We start from the raw sequence: 21,006 nt of genomic DNA, 5'->3' as shown, positions 1-21,006 counted from the left end.
AAGCGCAATATACATATATTTTTCTTCTTTGATCTTCGATTTCAAATATAATACTGCAGAAAAACAAAAACAGTTGTAATTGCGTGTGCATACATTGCAATAGAAAAAGTGGACATGTAAGAAAAAAAAACTTAACTATAATATAGTGATCATAACAAAAAGTAGTAATAAAAACAAGTTTAACAGACATCAACATATAAAACAAAAGCTCCAAGCATTTTTAAAGGCGGTAACAAAAAAACTGTACAGAAAGAAGGCATGAAACAATCTTCTTTTTGTAGCAGTAACTGTATCTTCTGTCTTGCCGCGCTTAGAAGCACTTGCGGTGAACGATAGATGGTCCAGACTCGTCGTACTCCTGCTTCGAGATCCACATCTGCTGGAAGGTCGAGAGCGAGGCAAGAATAGAACCACCGATCCAGACGGAGTACTTACGCTCAGGAGGAGCGATAATCTTGACCTTCATCGACGAAGGTGCAAGAGCAGTGATCTCCTTCTGCATTCTGTCGGCAATACCAGGGTACATGGTGGTACCACCGGACATGACAATGTTACCGTAGAGGTCCTTGCGGACGTCAATATCGCACTTGGTGATCGAGTTGAAGGTAGTCTCGTGGATACCAGCAGCCTCAAGACCAAGGACAGACGGGTGGAAGAGAGCCTCAGGAGCACGGAAGCGCTCGTTGCCGATTGTGATGACCTGTCCGTCAGGAAGCTCGTACGACTTCTCCAAGCTCGAGCTCTGCGCGGCAGTCTGCAGCTCCTGCTCAAAGTCGAGAGCAACATAGCAGAGCTTCTCCTTAATGTCACGAACAATCTCACGCTCAGCAGTGGTGCTGAAGCTGTATCCACGCTCGGTCAAGATCTTCATGAGGTAGTCGGTCAAGTCACGACCAGCCATGTCGACACGGAGAATGGCGTGCGGAAGAGTGAAACCCTCGTAAATGGGGACAACGTGGGTAACACCATCACCAGAATCAAGTACGATACCGGTGGTACGTCCGGAAGCGTAAAGCGAAAGAACTGCCTGGATAGAGACGTAGAAGGCAGGGGCGTTGAAAGTCTCGAAGACAATCTGGGTCATCTTCTCACGGTTAGACTTAGGGTTGATGGGAGCCTCAGTGAGCAAGACTGGGTGTTCCTCAGGAGCAACTCGGAGCTCGTTGTAGAAAGTGTGATGCCAAATCTTCTCCATATCGTCCCAGTTGGTGACAATACCGTGCTCAATGGGATATCTCAGCGTAAGAATACCTCTCTTTGACTGAGCTTCATCTCCAACATATGAGTCCTTTTGGCCCATACCGACCATGATTCCTTCAAGACGGGGTTAAAACAAAATTTCAAACCTGAATCAAAAAAAAATGTATCTTACCCTGGTGACGGGGACGACCAACAATTGAGGGGAAAACGGCTCTAGGAGCATCATCACCGGCAAAACCAGCCTGAGAAATGTTAGAAATGAAGTTTGTAAATGCGATGGCAAAAGCTGAGAGCAGCCATTGACTGCGAGCCAAGGTGCCGGAAAGCAGCCCTAATCAAAAGGTAGTATACATACCTTGCACATTCCCGAACCATTGTCAATAACGAGCTAGAAGAAAAAAAATCAGCAAAAGAATCTTTAAAGCTTCCGCATATTTCTGGATCGTCAAGCCAGAGGAATGGATTGATTGGATCGAAGAGCGGAGAAGGCAGCGGATGGCACGGAAACAGTGTTGCGTGGCGGCTCAGCACCCAAAAAAGACCAGCCGTCCTCGGGGCTTGACGAATCAGAAAAATGATGCAGCAAACGGACGACATACGGCAGCAACTTCGTCTAACAAAAAACAAAAAAGTCAATTAGCATTGAACGATGTAATAGGGAGGGATTGAGGATCAGATGGGTGCGATTGGACGGTGAATTTGCGGTCTGGGGAGACGCAAGTCAGGGAGGCCTGGTAGGAGCCAGTTCCTCGAGATAGGGGACAAAAAGGGTGGAATTTCGAGCATCCAATCCTGGTAAACGATAGCAATGTAGTACGTACCTTCCATTGTAAAAGAGTATATATAAGAGGAGAATAAGGGAGGAAATAGATGGGATGGGGTGGATGAGTGGAGGGAAGAGAGGCAGAAGAGGCAAGGAAGGGGCTTAAGTGCAGCGCGGCGGTGCAGCCCGTGCTGGAATCTTCGCAAGGCGCGCACTGCCACTATGCCCAGCCCCAACCCCAGCCACGCTCTAAGCGACAGCAACCAGTATACTATTACGCTCATGGTAGCAGTAGCAGAAATTGCAGAAGTTGCAGAAGAGCAGAGCTAGTAGAAGTAGCAGAAGTAGCAGCGGAAACTAAAGAAAACAGTAGCACAAAAAAATATTGTTACGCGTACTCATATTGCCATTGCTTCAGCCCTCGCCTACAAGACGATTGCAACGGCCTGCCACGCGTCCCCAGTGCATCGCCATCCTCGGCTGTCCCAAGCGCTTCCTTGTGTCGTGGATCCAGCGGCAAAGTCTGCCTGATACTCGCTGCAGATCTGTCTTCATGCGTGACATTGGATCTATGCGCTGCTGTATGTGGGCGTCTACAAAGCACCCGGTGCCTTTACAGTCATTGTCCATATCTACTTCTGTTCTGGTGAATACTTAGTTCCGTTAATTTGCTTTCATGGTAAATAGTGTAAATTATGCGACTACGAGTCAATCAGCAAGGCAGATCTCTCGAAATAATAATGCAAAGTCACAGTGACAGAAATGATTAAATCCCTTCAATCATCAAACAAAAGGTCGCGTTCAAAATCACATTCAAAACACTGCGCAACGCCGCCAGATGTAGTCGACCGACTGCGACTACTCCTAGAACACCGCCTAAAACCCAGAAAAAAAGCAGAATAGAGCTCATATACAAGCTACCAACAAAGGCCAAAGAAGCCTTCAGCAATCCAAAACGCCACATACGCGCGTCTTGCGTTCTGTACAACGAGAAAAGTAAATAAATAACAATCAAAAACGCAACATAACTCTATTCTAGTAATGCGCTTGTCAAATTACTTAATGAGTGACATCTTCCCACTGACGGCCTTTGACACGCATGAGATCATCCATAGTAGGCACTCTGCCGGATGTAAAGTAACCAGAGTGAATCTTTGCGTCAATCTCGACGCGAGAGTCGTCAGGGATCATGTCATCAGGAATAGGCACTCGTTCGTGGATCGGAATACCCTGTCCAACAATGGCGTCGTACTTCATGTTGGACATTGACAGCATCCTGTCAATCTTGGTGATACCCAGGAAGTGTAAGATATCTGGCATAAGAGCCTGGAAACGCATATCTTTAACGCCAGCAATATTCTCTGTGCGCTTGAAGTACTCTGCAGCAGAGTCACCCATGCGCTTACGAGCATTGTAGACAAGATACTTTGTAACTTCACCCAATGCACGACCCTCTTTGCGGAAATAAACAACTACTCCTGAGCCACCGCCCTGGGCTTCCTTAACCGCTTCCGAGATTCCAAAGATGAGATATGGTTTGCAGGTGCAAATATCAGAGCCGAAAACATCACTGCCATTACACTCGTCGTGGACTCGCAGAGCCAGACGTACGTTGGGATCAGCGGTTTTGGCTGGATCACCGAAGATGTAGGCAGTCATCCCGCCAATTGGTGGCAAGAAGACCTTGATATCTGGACGGGTAATCAACTCAGGATATGATCCACCGGTATCCTCAAAGAGAGCGCGACGAAGAGTGATCTCGTCGACACCAAATCTCTTTGCCACTCCCGGCAAGAACCATACAGGTTCGACGGCGACCTTTGTGACAGCTAAATCACCATGGCTGTTGAGCACGATCTTGCCGTCAATTTTCAGAGAGCCACTTTTGACTTGAGCTTCTATTTCGGGTAGACGCATATGAGCTTTTGTGACAGCAATCGAGGGGCGTATCTCGATTCCAGAGTCGAGGAAGTCCTTGTAGATCCAGGGTGCTATGTGACCAAAAGGGTCCATGCCGACGATCTTCTCAGGATCGCTCCACTGTGGATAAGGTCCTATCTGAACAGTCGGCTCAGCATTGGAAAAATCAGGTTTGTGGTTGACGTCAATTTCATTCATGGCGACGGCCAGAGCATGGTAGATTCCATAAGAGCCGGAGTGGGCGCCGATAGCTATGTGAGAGAAAAGATAAGTCAGACTTGCTTCATTACGAAATGTAGATAAAAAAAAGACAGAAGCAAGCATACCATTTCGCCTGCCTATTGTCGCCTTGTTGTGGGAAACAACGATAGGGCCACGCAGTTGAGGGTCGGGAGCTCCCCAAGAGAGAGGAATGGGCGAAATTCCGGGCTGATCCGGATAAGTTGTCAGAATGACGCAGTCGCGCATCGCGGAAAAACTAAATAGTGAGAACTGTCAGTTGGAAAAGCTTAAAGGAGGAGTACTTGTTTGATATCGTCAATATAAAGGAGACTTACGCCTCTTGTTCACTTGTTAAGCTGTCGGTTTTCTCATTTTTGGAGTTGATATCAGCAGATTCGACAGCCACGTCTGCGAGCAAACGCGGGGAAATGGGAGGGCTTGGCTCAGTCATCGAGGACAGGGATGGAGTCAAATCAGGCACTGCAGTAGAAGCAGATTCGAGGGCTTCCAAACGCTTCTCAACGGAGAGGATCGCAGAAGCAGAAGAGGCCGAGAGAGAGTCGATCTGAATCAAAAAGAAGCGGTTAGCAACGACGGTCGACGAAGAGCACGCGAGGCTCGAAGAAAACTAAACGAGCGCCACACGAACGCCAACGGGACGCACGGATAGAAGACGAATCCAAACTGAAAGCACTTTCCCAGAGGTTGGAAACACATTCTACCCTACGAGACGCTCTTCTTGCGAAGAGAGAAAGCTTACTTTATCAGAGAGGGACTTATAGCTGGACTCCAGAGAGTTGAGAGAGGCCAGGATCTGCGTCAGAACCGAGGCTAGCCGAGGCTGAGCGACGGCCGACGCAGGCGTGTCTGCAGTAGAGCACGAAGAACACATTGGAGAGAAGATAGATAACTAACAAATTAAGACGATCACCAATACACAATACAACAATCTAACAGAAGTGAGAGTAGTCTGCAGACTGAGAGAGAAGAGAAGAAGAAAGAAAAGAAAGTAGACGGGGGCGGCAGGGCAATTTATAGAGCAGCTGACAGACTGCATAAATACAAATATTCTGAGAGCTATATGCTGCGATAAGAGCACGTGAGTCAATCGCCCGATTAGTAGCCATTGACTCGTGCGATTCAATACTGTGATTGCTCGGTATCTGCGGCTGCTTATCTCGGATCCCAATTAAATGTGGGCCAGTAATTTAAATCCTTGGTCGCAATCTGTCCTCTGAGTGCTTTCTGCACCAATGCTGCGTACTCGCTGTTGCCTGCATTAAATTCTCTTGGCTCTCTTCGCAGCAGTGCCATAAATCATCGCGACTATTCTATCCTACCGTATGAAGTAAATCGATTTTACTCCAAGAACTGAGCTGAGCTGAGTGCCTCTCATATGTATCCGTTGCGGCTTAGTAGTGTTCAGTTCCATTCTCAATGACCCATTCTCAATGACGTACGTTCCGTCGCCGTGCACAGCCCCTCGCTCCGATGATGAGATATATTTTGGTGATACAAGTACATCGAAATACAAATAATACATGCACCACAAGATAGTTTGCAGCACCTCAGTCGCAATAATAATCCGCATAGTGCCTTTTCAGCACAAATTCGATAATAATCTCACTATTCGGATTGTAGCCTAGAACAAAGACTAGGCCAACGATACACCCAAAACTGACAATGTGTGAATGCATTTATGTTAAGTCAAGACGAACTGGCTGTCTCACGACTCCAACCAACAGTGGTCCCCAAGTCTCTGTCGCATAATCAGGATGAGTCCGACAGCAGTACCACCGACACTCGTAGCCAAACATGCAATCAAAGCAAATACCGTAACGGAGATATCACGAACATGATCAGACTCCTGCGGACTCTGAGCGCCCTCATACAACAACCAACAACCCAAAATGATGAATCAAAAACCAAGATAAATGATAGTTGCACTAAGGCTTCACGTCATTAGAATTTCGAGAATGCAAATACCAATAATAGGAATAAAAATAAAATATACTCATCTGATAAATCGTATATGACAAATATCGCAAAAATAATAAATAGTAATTTATTTTCAAAAAGAATCTAAAATATACGCAATGCATAATTCATCATAGGAGAATCTAAATATCTCTGTAGCCGATAGTAATCTCCGCGTCATTTCGCTATCCATTTCCCAACTGAAGTAATATGTTTGCAGTAATGATTTAAATACAAAACCCTGGAGGACCCTCGTAAACAATCTATAATTATGTAACGTGCATTTTGAGTGTCATCGTTGTTCGGGGCTTGTGTCGTCACTTGTAGTATTGCGCACCACTGCTTTTCATTTAATGCATATACGCATACTTACTTTGGCATTGGATTTTGTGCTGGTACTGTTCAGCGAAAGTCAAACAGATCACAGAGCATCTACCGCTCACTCTAAACTGCCAACAATCCTGGCTGTGATAGTATATATTGGTTGATTTGTCTCATTTAAATATGTCGACTGGAGATAGGTCGCCCCCTCCACGCGATAGTGGCTATAAACGTCGACGCGGTATGCCCTTTCCTTTGACTATATCTCTGGAGCATCTTCGATTCTAACTCGTCATCACTTCATTTCTCAGATAGCGATGATAATGGCGACAACTATAGACGACGAGGTAATTCAAGACCTTCAGCGCCATCTTACTCCGCCATATTTCCACGTCTTCGCAAGCTCTTTGGCGGTCTAGCTGAGCCTGTATGTGTTTATGATTCAAATCTCGTTCTTCAATGATAGACTTTCATCATATTCTTAATCTAATCTCGTCAACAGGGTCGATTCTCTTTGGAAGACAGCATCGAGCACTGCAGCAGATCTCTGGCCGAGGCCGAATTCCCCGAGAAAGAAATGAAGTTCGCACTGTATACCTTCTTTTGTAATCTGTAAGAAAATCTATATCCATTGCATCGGTCTCGATTTTTAATTTTAATTCTCTCCAGCGCAATTGAGCAACCCATTAAAGTCTTTTCTCTTTCAATTGCTTTGATTACCGCAAATAGCTTACAGAGCACGATCGGCAAGGAGCTCATCGAGTTCGTCACTGAGAAATTGCAGTCACTGATCAACGCCGGAGAATGGAATCAAGTCAAGCTGATTTTTAGATTCTTGCTATTCTTGCGACCAATATCTTCTAATCCGGAAGTTTTACTCGATTTATTGGACACCTTGATTGACAAAGCTACGGTTCTTAAGGAGAGTTCGGAAGGAAATAACGTTAGTTTAAGTATTTTACAACTGTATGTTTCCTCATCAGCTAATAGCAGATGGTCCAGGTTGCGCACGAGATATATCGAATGGTCATGTTGACAATCCCTTATATTGCCATTACTGATGCCAAAGATCCTTTCAAAGATCGTAGCTCAGCACTGCTGGAGAAAGCCAAATTGTTTGGTTATATTCCAAAGAAAGCCATAGAGCTTCTGAATCCTTATGTGGACGGAGAGGCACCTTATAAAGTATCTGACGTAAGATAACCGTTCTTCTTTCCTAATAAGCTCTAGTTACTCACTCTCGTTCTGTAGCTTTTGGAATTGTTGATGACGCAGCTCGACACATTACAAGAAAAGGACTGGGACTTACCGATTCTGTACAATTACTCACCAATTTTCCCGAAAGACTTTGAAAAGCACGAGATTCCATCGATTTCCCTTCCCGAGCAAATTATCTCGACAGATTCTTCCTTTATTCCCGAAATGCATCTGAAATTCTTTGTCAATCCGCAAGTAGAAACTACTCCTCCGCTTGACGTCGTTCAATCTACCATCATTCGCGATCTTCTCACTGATCTTCTCGTCAATCTGAATTTTAATAGGTTGGAAGCTGCTAGACAGTTATTCTGGTTTGATGCATTTTTGCGTCCTGGTGTCTTTTGTCCGGCTGAAACATCACTTGAGAAGATTGCCCAAATCAGAAACGGATCAACATGGAAGCCTGAAGACGTTGCTGTAGAGACTGTTCTTGCATGCTTATTCAAACTCCCAAAACCTGACGTTAAGCCGGTTTATTTCCATTCTGTGCTGATTGAGGCGTGCTTGATTGCTCCTCATGCTGTCGCGCCCGTTTTTGGCCGTGCGATCCGATTTCTGTACGCGAACCTTGAACACATGGATGTACAGTCAATGTATTATTTTGCCGATTGGTTTGCTCATCACCTGTCGAATTTCGCCTTCACTTGGAAATGGAGAGAGTGGATAGACGACCTCTCGCTATCGGAACTGCATCCCAAATATGTGTTCATTCGTGAATTGATTGGTAAAGAGTTGCGACTCAGTTTCCCTCAGCGTGTTAAGGAAACCCTTCCTGAGGAATTTCACAGGTTTGTATATAACGACGAGGAACTGCCGCAGTTCAAGTTCGCGCTGCCTGACGAGCCTTACTCGGCCGAAGTTCGAGAACTGGTTCAAAAACTTCGCGAGCGAGCATCACATGTTGATTTAGAGATTATACTGGAGAGTATCAGGGCCAAGGCAGAGGATTTGAGTGTTGAAGATCCAGAAAAGCTGATTCGCGAGATTTACGTAACTGCTATTGTTCATCTTGGTTCTCGGTCCTTGTCTCACGCTGATAGTTGGATCGAGCGTGGTCTGCCGCTCTTGAATAAACTTTGTCCTGCAGGAGGCGACGCACAGAGGCAGGCTGTTGCCGCTGTGTTTGCATTTTGGCATGAGCAGACAGGTACTGCTGTTCAAGTTGTCAAGAAACTAATGAATCGTTTGGTGATCGCACCGCAGAGCGTGGTAGAGTGGATTTTGATTGATATCGAGCCCGTAGCACTCACAAGGGGTCATTCCTGGGAACTTTTAGGATTTGCTATCGATAAGGCAAAATGGTTCATCGCCGAAGCAAAGAGTGGCGCGGGTAGCTCTGCCGACGACGCCTTGTCGACTGCGATTATCGAGCGCGAGGAGGAACTTAAGCATATTTTCATTTCCATCGTGCGGGAATTGTCACGTCCTGTTTCGCTGTCTGAGAATATGGAAGAAGAGACATTGCGTTGGTTGCGGTGGTGGCGAGAAGGATTCCTGCGAGCTTTTTTGAGAAGTTATCATTCTGATTATAAGACTCTGCAAGAGCCGTTAAAAAATTTGGGGTTGACTGATGAGTTCATTTTGAATGTCATCGAGCAGACAGCAGAATTGTAGTCTTAATTATAATAAAAAGTTTATTTAGCTTTCTTTCTATAATAACTGTAGATGGAGTTGGTTATGTACATACTACGTAGATTACATAAATCTTCGTTATTCGATCATGATCAACTAATCAATACCGTCCTCCGGCGGAAAATGATTCTCTAGTATTTTTCCGCCGAGGCCACACTGATGGCATTGTGATTTCCTGGAACCTAGGCTGCACGCAACGCTCGACAAACCATTTTCTGATGCGCGACTCTACTAACTGTGAGAGTTTTGGTAGATTTTGCAGACGCGAGCGTGAGCCTACTAGTGACTTGATCGCAAACTCGAGCCTATAATCTGGAGCGAATGAGAAAATCAGAGAGGTCTTGCGATCCGAAGTGCTGGTTGGCGGAATGGTCTTGAAAGAGATCGTTAGTTGACCAGAAAATCTAACGATAGAGACAGAGAGCGAGACGGGGAGAATGGCCATCAGGGGGGCCGGGTAGTTTAGTAGCAATCTAGTGTCTATTCCGAGCGTTATGCTGTCTGCTAAATCGACATCTATACGCGCTTCCTGCATGAAGTTATTAGTTTACTCGCATTAACGGATTTTTTTTATGGATGTAACAAGACTTACGAGTCTGCCTGTGTCATCTTCACATGGATGAATTTTGCAATTGCTGAAAATCGGAAACTCCTCGCCAATATCAAGTTCCGTTACATGTACAGTATCCTGATAGTCCATCAGTATTAAAATATGCTTCTGGTCTCTTATTGCTATTTCGAGCTTACCACAAATCCCGGTAACGAATCTCCATTTAAAATTTTGTCGACGCTATGCAGAATATTGTTATTCATCCTCGCATCTTCTCGCAACTGCGAAATCGTCTGCGCAACTAGTACATTCAACCAATCAAGTGACTCGGCAGGATGCGTCTCAACATTATAATATGTGCGAGCAAGAATCGAGCGAGCGGGAACCGGTGGTACTGGGCGAATAATTGAGGATTGCTTTTTTTTTGGTTGTGCGTTTGCATTCGATCCTGGAGTTGAATTTGGCCCATTTGCAAATATGAAAAATCTGATAAACGTAAATAGAATAATAACAACACTTAGTTGTCCTAGCTGTCTTGCAGCGTTAGCGCGGGAGTTTCAACGTCAGTCTTCTCAACAGAGGTAGAAAAGTACCAATAGGCCATGCGTAAATGTAAACCTGCGCCCTAATGATTAGCAACTCAGAAAAAAGTAGTCTCTCAATTCGATTATGCGTACCCAGTATCCGGTTTATTTGCAAACTCGGGAATCAATGGTACAGACGTTTCCTGGATGCGGAAGACAGTTTCGGTGACGGTCACTGCAGTCGGTGCCACGAGAACAGCATCCGCAACTTCAGTTATCGAGGCCATGATCCAGCAGTGCTGATAGATTGGATATTAATATAAAAAAAAGGTTTATGCTAGCATGTCGTGTTGGTTATGCAGTAGAGTGTTTTTCGCAGTCGGGGTGGAAGAGTGAATAGTGTGTAGTATTGCAAGTATGACGCGTCGATAGTTTGAGGTCATCGCACAACCCGCACTTTGGGACAAATGCGAAAAAGCAGTTGCAGACATTTTTTTCGTGGTATCCACTCAACAATCATCAATACTCCAACTCTACAATGGCTTTCCGTTTATCCGAAGAAACAAAGGTAAAAATAACAAATAAATTATTGCGAAGACTAGGAGCCAATCAAATCATATAGGAACGTATCGTCAAGTTCCACGAACTGTCGCAGGTTGCTTTCCGCTATGGATTCATCCCCCTCATCATCTACCTCGGTATGTTTAGATTGAAAATATTTCACCTTGCCTTTTTTTAAAAACTTCATGATTAACACTTCTATTTTTCATAATAATAGGCTGGTCGCAGACCACTCCTCGTCCATCTCTCATCAGGTATGCTTGCCATTTACTCTCTCAGTGCATTTCATCAACTAACAGTGGTTCTGTAGCCTGCTGTCTCCCCTTCCGATGAACAGAGCCTAAATCGAAGACCATTCCGGCATGAGATATTTTCACGGTAGTTATTTATTCAAACCGAGTCTCAGATTGAGTCCCTCACGAGCAAAATAAGCTGCCAATTTACTTTTTAGCAACTCTTGTTCGTATAAGCGTCATGTTTTATGTATATAACTACTTATGATTCAATACACTTTAGATTTCAGATGAATTCTCTCTTTGTAACTTTTGAAATGGTCTACAGCTCTAATTTCAGATGCGAAACACTTACAGTCGAATACTTAGCGTAGAAGCTGTTTCCGTAGTCACAATGCCACGCACGCCTCATATAGAGTACGAAATATCAAAACAATAATCGACAGTAATCCTCTATATTAAAGGAATGGCTTTACATAATGCCATGCCATACATGAGAGATCCGGATAATATGCTTTGTTCTTGCACGATCTAGATACAACACTGCGTCATCCATCCTACTTAACTCCTGTGTGACTTCGCGTTACTGGGCTGATAAAATTACATGCTCCATAGAATTTCACAGCATCTTATTATTAATCATTTCGCTCTATCTCATCACAAATTCATTAAATTTGTTTCGTCGTCGACCGCTCATCGTGACCACCCAAAGGTGTGCGGCTCAAGTTAAAAGGATACAAATAAATTTTGGTCATCAGTTTCTTGACAAACTCGAGGATTACTAATATTCTGGCAGGAGCTATCCAGGTGTGCATTTGTCGACAGTAAGGGAATGGAATTTTCAGCCTTCTGATTAGTTTAAGCTATTGGTTACAACTGTCTCCGATTCAAACAAATGATGAGCACGTTATCCGCTGAGCAAAAGCGAGCCGAGCAGCCTCGCCCTCAGCGACAGACTCTGCAAGGCATGCTTCCTGTCGAAGCCATCTCTGGATTTATGGCCGGCTGTGCTGCCACGCTTATTGTGCACCCTTTAGATCTAGTAAAAGTTCGACTGCAACGTATGTGCTTGGAAATAAATGTGAATATTTGATAATTATCTCTCTAACTAAAATTTAGTCGACAATTCTTCGAGATCACACATGGGAGGCATATTACATATTGTGAACGACTTACGACAGTCTAAGCATCCATTACAAGAGGCATATCGTGGTCTTATTCCAAATATTGTCGGAAATACCGCTAGTTGGGCTGCTTATTTCTTTTGGTATGTACTTACAAACTGCGCGCTGCTTGGCATCTGTGGAGAAGACTAACGTCAGAGCGGGACAGGTACGAGAAAATAAAGGAAAAGGTCCAGAAAGTATCTGGCAGACAGGACCTGGGGTTTGCTGACTACCTCGTAAGCTCTGGTCTTGCGGGGGGTATGACGTCGCTGTTCACCAACCCGATATGGGTCGTCAAGACGCGCATGCTTTCGACAAACTCTCAGTACACAAACGCATACACAGGCATGTTTCAAGGACTGAGACTGATAAAAAAGGAGGAAGGGATAAGGGGTTTTTATAGAGGATTCGTGCCGAGTTTGCTGGGAGTCGGACATGGTGCCGTGCAAATTATGTTCTACGAGGAGATGAAAAAATGGTATTCTCACAGGAATTTAGGCGTTACGCAACTAAAACATGATGAGGCAAATAACGAGTCGAGTAATTTAGTATGTTTTATGTTGAACCATGTCAGAATTCACGTCTGCTAACTTGTCGTTTGTGCAGTCTACGCTCCAGTACATAACCTTTTCTGCCACGTCAAAAATTGGTGCTAGTTTGGTCATGTATCCCGCGCAGGTGATTCGCGCGCGGTTACAACAATACAACGCTGATAACGAATATCTTTCAATGAGGAATGTCATTTCGAGGACTGCGAAAGAAGAAGGCATTCTTGGATTTTACAAAGGGTATATTGAATATCTCGAGGACGTGAGAAAGAGCATATACTAATGTTACTATAGGTTGATTCCGAACCTATTTCGCGTCGTACCGGCAACATGTGTAACATTTGTAGTGTATGAGCATACAAGGTCATATTTAAATTATGCAGAAATTTGATAGTAAGAAGTTTTATTAGCATAGCATATTTTGGCATTGATATCATTTCTAATCCCAGGAGTTGTGGATTTGATTTCTTTCATCTCGGCGTTTTGTATTTTACTGTGTTTGATAATAATTTTCAGCTAGATATATGTAACTTTATTGGAATCTGATCTGAATGAAAGTAGTTTGATATTAGTCGAGGAAACGACCATTGTCATTTTAATTACACGACGAGATATTACGTCACTCGCATATTGTATCGCTGCCCGAACCCATGTGGAGTAGCGATATTGACACGACAAATTTAGAACCATATGTTGCAACCTACCCACGTATGATTTGACAGTATCTTTTTTTCTGTTAATAATCTAATATAAAATAAAATTGCAACGCTGGATTCAGACTTCTCATCCTTTCAAGAAAATCTGACACTTTTTAGCTCAACTGATCCAATCTACGTGCTGCCTACACATCTCACTACCGACAATTGCACAAATCTGATCGATCTTCTTAAAAACCACGGAGCCACTGTAGTGGACACTATCAAAGAAGCCAACTTTGTCCTGGCAAATCTTGATAGTCCGTACCGGACTGCAATGGAATTGAGACGGCGTGGGATAGCATTAGGAAGTAAGCTGCTGGTCGTGAAGATCGCATGGGTAAGGAGTTGTGTGCGGCATAACAGAATCGAGGATATTCGCAAGTATACTATAGATATGAGCTCAACAGAATCTCAGTCGCTATTATCGGATAGTCCACCGGCAGCAGCAGTTAAGCGACATCGGGGACGGCCTAAAAAGCTCGAAGCCGAGAGTTCTGAGTCAGAATCTACCTCCATGCAGAAACGACGAAAGAAAACATCATCACAAACTGCAAAAGAATTGTCGAGTACGGAAAGCGATGTGCCAGCACTGGATGCAATCTACATGCAGAAACTCTCTTGTTCCCGGCCACACCCTCTGGTTTGTGAAAATGAGAAGTTATCGAATATACTGAAGAAGATACGGCATTTACGAGAGTTAGACGGCAACGATATTGGAGTGCGCGCATACTCAACTGCGATTGCATCAATCAGATCATACCCGTACAAGATCAAGAATGCAAAAGAGATTGAGCGACTTCCTGGCTGCGGAGGCAAAATTGTGAACTTAGTCGGCGAGTTTATACAAACAGGCAAGATTGCTAGTGAGACTAAGAAATATTATTTTCCAGAGACGCAAGCTATTGAGCAACTGTACAAGATCTGGGGAGTAGGTGGTAAGACCGCATCGGAATGGGTGAGAGTAAAAGGGTGGAAGACTGTTGAAGATGTCAGGAAGCATGGAATGAAATTTCTCAGCAAAGCGCAAAAGGCTGGCCTTGAGCACTATGATGAGTTTTTGAAAGAGTAAGTATACAAACTGATGACATTCTCCGGAAGCTATTAACTGTATTAATATTATAGACTTACACATGAGCAAGTTTCGAAAATTGGAGAGATGATCCAAGACCACGCCAAGACAATTGACCCCAAGGTGGAGTGCGTTGTGTGCGGGTCCTATCGTCGTGGGAGCAAAGAGCATTCTGATGTCGACATTGTGCTAGCAATTCCAAATAATGAGCCCGGGGAGCATTACAGACTACTCAAAAATGTGGTAAAGAGCCTGCAGAAGGCAAGCTTGATTAGCGAGGTTCTGACGATGAGCAGCAACCAGAGGCGTAGCGACGAGTTGATCGATATCGCGCTCGTAGTATGGTCTACGGTTCCAGACGTGCGCGGCGTGAGTATACGACATTATCGGGTTGACATTATTTGCGTGGATTGGCGAGTTGTCGGAGCCGCCGTCGTCGGTTGGACAGGCGAGTAGATGACTGTCAAAAGTACAGGGAGGAAGACCGACAAAGCTAACGAATGGAATTGATAGGTGGAACGACGTTCGAACGCGACCTACGGTTACAAGCTAAGGATCTAGGATACAAGTTCACGAACAGCGGATTGTTTGAGCGTGCAACCGAGCGACAGGTCGATGTGTCTGCGTCGTCGGTGGAGCTGTCAGAGCGGCGAGTATTTGAGGTGCTTCAGCTGCCGTACTTTGAGCCGGAGCTGAGAAATACTGGGTAGAGCACGGGGAAGAGTACGGGGTGGAGCACCAGCAATGTCTATCTTGGGGCGCGTCAAGAGGAGGGCTGGCAGCGGGAGCCTGAGAAAGACAATGGGTGACGGGTCGGAACAAGCCGGACAGATTTAAGTCCGACGGTAGAGCAACTGAATTCCAGAATGAGAGAAGTTTTAGAGCAGAGCCGACGAGGCAGCGATGTTGCGGGCAATGAAAGAGCACCGCCGACCTTGCGCCGAGCAGACGCAGTGACGATCTACGCACTCGATTAAGCATGGTATTGAGTCCGCGGAGACGACTCGGCCAATCGTGCTCATGGCAATACGCTAGTAGCAGACCCTTTGTCTCTCATCCATCTGCTCATTAGCGGTCTGTCGCTCAGGCTGTAGGCACTTATCGGGAGCGAACAGCGACAAGAAGGCAGCTAGAGTCACGTGCTTCGGGAGTAAGGAGAGTAAACACTCTGGACCAAAGGCAACCTTGTATCTAGGTGCTTTTCTCTCGGTCATACAATTAGATTGAGCAGGACTCGCAGCGGCCTGCGAATGCAAGCCCGGAATGCGTGTGACGAATTGCGGACCCGTGGTGGGGGAGGGGGAGGGGCCATACTTTCGGCGCTCATCCGGGAGAGTCTGGGCTGGCACAAGCTGCTGGTCGAGTACCGGGTGCAGTCGAAGTGCTTTGAATTCTTTTCGGATTTAAATTTACGAGATTCAAATACATTAATTACATACTGCAATCAAATTCTGCACGCTCATATCGACACCAGAGGCATTACTTGAAGAGGCGAGCAGGACAAGCAGGAAGATTTGGCGCTGTTGTTTTAGGTTTTATAGTACCATAATAATTAATTTATAGTTATGGCAGCCGCAGCTCAGATGACCTCACGCCCGGCCCGTAGTGATTCCGATCCTCCGGCAGTGCAGAAGCAGATTATTCCTCGGAAACATGTCTGGTAAAGACTTTAATTGATGCAAGTTGCTGGACCAGCGGCTATAGCAGCATTAGTCAATTGTAGAGCTTTTAATGGGGCCATTATAACAGAGTTAGAAAGTAACAAAAGCGTGTGGTAAAAAAAAGCACTGCTGATCGACGCTTCGACAACTAGTCCAATAAGTACTCTAGTAAGCCCTCGGCGTGAAACACACCTCGACGCCTACGCCTCTCATTCTTTGGTCTTGTCTCTCGCAGTGGTCCGTTTTTGTGATAATTTACGCCCATATTTGCTTCCATCCTGCTTTCATGATCTGCAGCTTAAGATTAGGCTCCGCTGCTGCTGCGCGATCTTTACGCAGTGCTATACCTCGGCTGAGGCAGTACGCGACTGAAGTCCCTGAGTTTGATGCAACTCCTACCGTGCATCAGCCTCAAGAGAAATATGCTTCCTCTACTCTATCAAAATTGAGTGAACAAGACAGTGCGTGCCGCGTTCTATGGTAGCGTTTAGTAGCTTACTTCCCCCTGATCGCATCTAACTAAATATCTTATAGCCCGGCAGACAGTTGTAGTCCTCGGTTCCGGCTGGGGTGGCTACAATTTAATTCGAAACCTTGACCCGCAATTTTTTCGCTGCGTTGTCGTTTCGCCTCGCTCATATTTTGTCTTCACACCACTGCTAGCATCAACTGCTGTCGGCACGCTCGAATTCCGCGTTGCGACTGAATCTATTCGCGATAAAGGCAAAGGCTGGCGCAAGGCGAGCGATTGGTGGAACTCAGCTCTCCGTGCTCTTGCACTGCGAGCTAAGGCTGCAGATGATAACCGCATAAGTCTAAAAAGAGCAGCTGAATTACAATTGCCTAATCTCGAGCTCGTGCAAGCTGTTGCCCGGACAGTTGATCTTGACAAAAAGGAAGTCACTGTACTTGCGCGTATCGATGGCGTTGATCCACAGGAGAGTTTCAAAATTCCGTATGACAAGCTTGCCATTGCTGTCGGTAGTTACTCGCAAACTTTTGATATCAAGGGTGTTAAGGAGAACGCGTTTTTCTTGAAAGATGTTGCCGATGCGCGGAGAATCCGCAAAAGAATATTAGAGCGTATGCATGTTACCTATTCATGCAGACGACAGATACTAACAGTGGCCCAGGATTCGAAGCTGCCAATTTGTTCATTGTTCCCGAGGAGCAGAAGCGCGATCTGCTAAACTTCTGCATTGTCGGCGGTGGTCCCACCGGTATCGAGTTCGCGGCTGAACTGCACGACTTGATTCATGACGATATGAAGTATTATTATCCTTTATTGATGCCGTTTGTCAAAATCACGATTTTTGACGTCGCTGAGAAGATTCTTGGCGCATTTGACAAAGATCTTTCGTCGTACGCTGAGAAATACTTCATGCGGCAAAACATCAATATCCGAACTCGGGTTGCCGTGCAAGAAGTTGGTTCCGAAACGCTTCGTATCCGAAATGAAAAGGGACAAGACGAAACCATAAAGTATGGCTTGCTGGTTTGGTCTACAGGTCTCGCCGCAAACCCTTTCGTGGAGTCGATGCAAGGAGCAGTTAGAGATAAGCGCAACAATCTCTTGACTGACGAGGAACTACATATCATGCGGGTCCCCACGGACAACTCCCAGTCTGAAGTTCCTGATCCGGACGTATATGCTCTCGGAGACTGTGCACAAATCCGGCATCAAAGATTGCCGGCCACCGCTCAAGTGGCCTCACAGAAGGCCATTTACCTCGCAAAGATGCTAAACAGGGAAGGTAACGCGACATATAAGATTCCACAGCCACCGTTCGAGTTCAAAAATAGGGGTATTATGGCGTACCTTGGCGGATGGAGGGCAATCATGCAGGGTGAAACTGCAGTTACTGGGTATGCACTGTAATATTTTAAAGCCGCTTAGACATGGGCTAACAAAAGTGTAGACGCGCTGCTTGGTTGCTCTGGCGCGGAGCGTACTTGTCTATGTGCGTCAGCGTTAAAAACAAGATTTTGCTTCCAATTTACTGGTATGAATATCTATTCTTGAATATGAAATTGCAGTACTGACAGACAGACAGGCTTGCAAATTGGCTCTTTGGACGCGACATTTCGCGTTTTTAAGGTGACGCTATAAAAATATCAAAAGGTGCTATTATAGACAGAGAAAGACATGAAAAACCTGAAAGTTTAATAGTAGATTATAATATAATACAAAATTTTTGGCGATTCAAATCAATCAAGATATTCAGCACTGATTTTCTCAGATAAATTCAAACTAGATACTGCTGCGGTCTATAAAGCAAGTCACGTGATGAATTGTAAATATATCACGTGACTAGAATTGCAAACACAAATTTTCGTAAATCGCGAAAAGCAGGGAAAGAGGGACCATATCCGACTCGTGTGCGACGACAAAGACGCAGAAGTTGGTAGAGACACACTTTATAGCATTGTGAAATCTAGCAGAAAGACTAATTGCTTGATTGAGCAAGACAGCAAAGAAAAGAGAAATTAATTATGTCTGCGCGCTTGTTCCAGTACGTGAAACGGAACTCAACAGCGACCGGATGTCGTCAGTTCACGACATCTCAGCTTGCGAGCGCGCGAGCTACGGATCACCTCAGCAAGAAAGGACGCGCAGATGCTCGTCAGAATACAGTTGCTGCACGGCAGAGTAACCAAAAGACCCCTAAACTTAACCGGTTCGCGCCGAAAAAGTCGTCAAATTGGTCGATTTACTCATTTGAGAAAACTGTCAAAAATTCTCGGGATGCTCCTGCACCTGGGGAAAGATCACCTTATCGACCTGTGGAGCCGGTACGGTCCGACTCTTTGCTGAATGGGGCGGTCAAGTTTGGTGCAAATGCAGAAGCTGGCAATCTGACGATTTACTCTGAGTCGACGATGAAATTCCTTAAAAGCCATGGTGCCATACCTGCAAAGCAGTACTTAAATCTGTTTAGCGAAGGCGCAACGGTTGTGCGCAAAGCCACTATCGAACTTGAAGGCGTTCTTTCAGAAGTCAAAGAAACTAAAGAGACTGCACAGAGTATAATACTGACAGGTGATTCCGGCTCTGGTAAAACGATCGTGCTGCAACAAGTCGTTGCGCTGGCTAAGAAACACGACTACCTAGTCATTCACATTTCAGATGTCGAGGACTTGATTGATGGTACGAATGATTACCGACTTGATGAGGAAACAAAACTGTATGACCAGCCAATGTACGCGAAGCGACTCTTGAGAAAAATAATTGATGCCAACCAGTTAAAGACTGCGAAAAAAGGTCTATTTTTCGAAACTAAACTTACGAGTTCATATTCTTTCAAGGAAGGTCGATCTGGAACCAAGACTCTTGCTGCAGGCAAAGCTTCTCTTGCAGAATTAATTTTGACGGGTGGAGCGAATAATTTGAACTCTATCACTGGTCTAAAGGGTTTATTTGCTGAGCTAGATGCTGCTAAGTATGTTTGTTTTTGTTTTTGATATCCAATTTGAAATGAGGATTGTGCAACTGACCAAATCTATAGATTTCCCGTTCTTTTGTCCATCGACAACTTATCTGTGCTGGCAGAGTCATACTTCACTGCGTATCGTTCGCCAAACTTCCAGTTTCTTCGCCATCCATCATTCTGGCTTGCTAAAACTCTGCTGTCCTATATTTCAGGAGAGCGGAAATTTGCCAGTGGTTTGACATTGGCGGCTTTAGAGGGCGATGCCACTTCGATGACAATTTTGGATTTTCTCAACATAAAAAAGCCTTGGGACTACATGTCCGCCACAAAAAGTCGTTATGATCCGGCTCTGCTAGAGTCTTTCCGAGGAGCAAAGACCCTTTCGGTGCCAAATTTCGATGTTGTAGAAACCGAGACTATGCTAGATTACTACAAGAACACCGGCATGATTCAGAGATTTACTGAAGAGGAAGATCATTTCATGCATGGACGTTCTGTGATCGAGAATCGAATCTACGCACTTTCACCGCAGCGACCAAATTTAGCTCTTCAAATGCTTCCCCGCCTCGTCAAAGAGACTGAAAATTTTGGAACTGTCTCTAGCGTGACGCATAATGCTGTCTCGGAAGAGTACGGCATGAATCTACATTCTGCTCCACTATTAAGGCGCGCGAGAGTGTATGCTACTCTTCAAAAAAGATCCTTAAATCTTGATGATTCTGCTCCCTTGGATGATGAGTCCTCGCTATCGACAGTAAATGCGGTAAACGACAGTGATATCAGCAAATTCATCAACGACGAGGAACTTGAGTCTTCTGAAACCCGCTCTAGCGACGACATCACCCAAATGATCGAGGCACGTTTATCTAAAGAGCGCAGTTACCCTAGCGACGCTTCTTCACGCCGAGGTGGATCGAAGTCGTCTTTTGCTCGGACTCCAGCTTCTGCTGCTGCGACAGTTAGCTTGGAGAATTCATGGGAGCGCGATGTTGTGGCTGGAATTCTTGCTGAGCGGAAAGAAGAGTTTTGGAAGAGGTTTGTGTTGCATAAGTATGTGAGCGTCGGAGGTGGGAATCCGAGGGCTCTGATGAAAAGTGTGTTGTTCCCGCTTTTGTAGATATCTGTAGATAGAATAAGCAGGTCCTTTTTGTGTAACATATAATATATATTGATACTTAGAACCCTTTTTCATCGAATAAATAATAATTCATCTTTAAGAACATCAGAAAGAAAAAAATTCATTATAATTTTAGTTTAGTAAATAAACCTAAAA

The 21,006-nt window shown here is 45.0% G+C and overlaps 9 protein-coding genes across 9 annotated transcripts; 6 read left to right on the top strand and 3 right to left on the bottom strand.

Moving 5' to 3' along the window:
• Positions 1-310: 310 nt before the first annotated feature.
• On the bottom strand, positions 311-1,575 carry V2V93DRAFT_358259 (actin; the record flags this gene model as incomplete). Its single annotated transcript, XM_066908052.1, has 3 exons — positions 311-1,314; positions 1,373-1,503; positions 1,556-1,575. 3 exons carry the CDS (start codon positions 1,573-1,575, stop codon positions 311-313), a joined length of 1,155 nt encoding a protein of 384 aa, XP_066766633.1.
• Positions 1,576-2,635: 1,060 nt separating this feature from the next.
• Positions 2,636-5,087, bottom strand: V2V93DRAFT_367874 (GTP cyclohydrolase N terminal-domain-containing protein). The gene is made up of 4 exons (XM_066909668.1): positions 4,866-5,087; positions 4,441-4,670; positions 4,210-4,361; positions 2,636-4,134 (listed from the first exon to the last, which is right to left on the bottom strand). Exons 1-4 carry the CDS (start codon positions 4,995-4,997, stop codon positions 3,023-3,025), a joined length of 1,626 nt encoding a protein of 541 aa, XP_066766632.1. The 5' UTR covers positions 4,998-5,087; the 3' UTR covers positions 2,636-3,022.
• Positions 5,088-6,375: 1,288 nt separating this feature from the next.
• V2V93DRAFT_367870 (MIF4G like-domain-containing protein) lies at positions 6,376-9,316 on the top strand. The gene is made up of 6 exons (XM_066909667.1): positions 6,376-6,644; positions 6,715-6,830; positions 6,906-7,015; positions 7,073-7,346; positions 7,406-7,597; positions 7,655-9,316. The coding sequence occupies exons 1-6, from the start codon at positions 6,587-6,589 to the stop codon at positions 9,272-9,274; spliced, it is 2,370 nt and encodes a 789-aa protein (XP_066766631.1). The 5' UTR covers positions 6,376-6,586; the 3' UTR covers positions 9,275-9,316.
• V2V93DRAFT_367865 (uncharacterized protein) lies at positions 8,953-11,044 on the bottom strand. The gene is made up of 6 exons (XM_066909666.1): positions 10,520-11,044; positions 10,436-10,460; positions 10,040-10,372; positions 9,885-9,980; positions 9,348-9,821; positions 8,953-9,275 (listed from the first exon to the last, which is right to left on the bottom strand). The coding sequence occupies exons 1-5, from the start codon at positions 10,651-10,653 to the stop codon at positions 9,393-9,395; spliced, it is 1,017 nt and encodes a 338-aa protein (XP_066766630.1). The 5' UTR covers positions 10,654-11,044; the 3' UTR covers positions 8,953-9,275; positions 9,348-9,392.
• Positions 10,857-11,455, top strand: V2V93DRAFT_367861 (putative Tom7). Its single transcript, XM_066909665.1, has 4 exons — positions 10,857-10,934; positions 10,989-11,064; positions 11,145-11,181; positions 11,238-11,455. Exons 1-4 carry the CDS (start codon positions 10,905-10,907, stop codon positions 11,269-11,271), a joined length of 177 nt encoding a protein of 58 aa, XP_066766629.1. The 5' UTR covers positions 10,857-10,904; the 3' UTR covers positions 11,272-11,455.
• A 471-nt stretch (positions 11,456-11,926) lies between these two features.
• V2V93DRAFT_367860 (mitochondrial carrier domain-containing protein) lies at positions 11,927-13,420 on the top strand. The gene is made up of 5 exons (XM_066909664.1): positions 11,927-12,221; positions 12,280-12,427; positions 12,493-12,874; positions 12,933-13,114; positions 13,169-13,420. Exons 1-5 carry the CDS (start codon positions 12,056-12,058, stop codon positions 13,263-13,265), a joined length of 975 nt encoding a protein of 324 aa, XP_066766628.1. The 5' UTR covers positions 11,927-12,055; the 3' UTR covers positions 13,266-13,420.
• Positions 13,421-13,524: 104 nt separating this feature from the next.
• On the top strand, positions 13,525-15,757 carry V2V93DRAFT_397100 (uncharacterized protein; the record flags this gene model as incomplete). Its single annotated transcript, XM_066912534.1, has 6 exons — positions 13,525-13,582; positions 13,653-13,909; positions 13,943-14,138; positions 14,160-14,637; positions 14,695-15,089; positions 15,155-15,757. The coding sequence occupies 6 exons, from the start codon at positions 13,525-13,527 to the stop codon at positions 15,349-15,351; spliced, it is 1,581 nt and encodes a 526-aa protein (XP_066766627.1). The 3' UTR covers positions 15,352-15,757.
• A 695-nt stretch (positions 15,758-16,452) lies between these two features.
• On the top strand, positions 16,453-18,510 carry V2V93DRAFT_367854 (uncharacterized protein). Its single transcript, XM_066909663.1, has 5 exons — positions 16,453-16,763; positions 16,837-17,385; positions 17,436-18,168; positions 18,222-18,305; positions 18,357-18,510. The coding sequence occupies exons 1-5, from the start codon at positions 16,589-16,591 to the stop codon at positions 18,397-18,399; spliced, it is 1,584 nt and encodes a 527-aa protein (XP_066766626.1). The 5' UTR covers positions 16,453-16,588; the 3' UTR covers positions 18,400-18,510.
• Positions 18,511-18,670: 160 nt separating this feature from the next.
• On the top strand, positions 18,671-20,850 carry V2V93DRAFT_345316 (mitochondrial 37S ribosomal mS29 domain-containing protein; the record flags this gene model as incomplete). The annotated part of the gene is made up of 3 exons (XM_066907880.1): positions 18,671-19,742; positions 19,809-20,506; positions 20,693-20,850. Exons 1-3 carry the CDS (start codon positions 18,796-18,798, stop codon positions 20,848-20,850), a joined length of 1,803 nt encoding a protein of 600 aa, XP_066766625.1. The 5' UTR covers positions 18,671-18,795.
• Positions 20,851-21,006: the final 156 nt, after the last annotated feature.

This window comes from Kockiozyma suomiensis, assembly GCF_038497685.1.
Source record: "Kockiozyma suomiensis strain NRRL Y-17356 unplaced genomic scaffold V2V93scaffold_5, whole genome shotgun sequence".
Taxonomy (NCBI): Eukaryota; Fungi; Ascomycota; class Lipomycetes; order Lipomycetales; family Lipomycetaceae; genus Kockiozyma; species Kockiozyma suomiensis.
The sequence above is the reverse complement of the archived record's forward strand: the minus strand, read 5'-3'. Positions and strand labels throughout refer to the sequence as shown.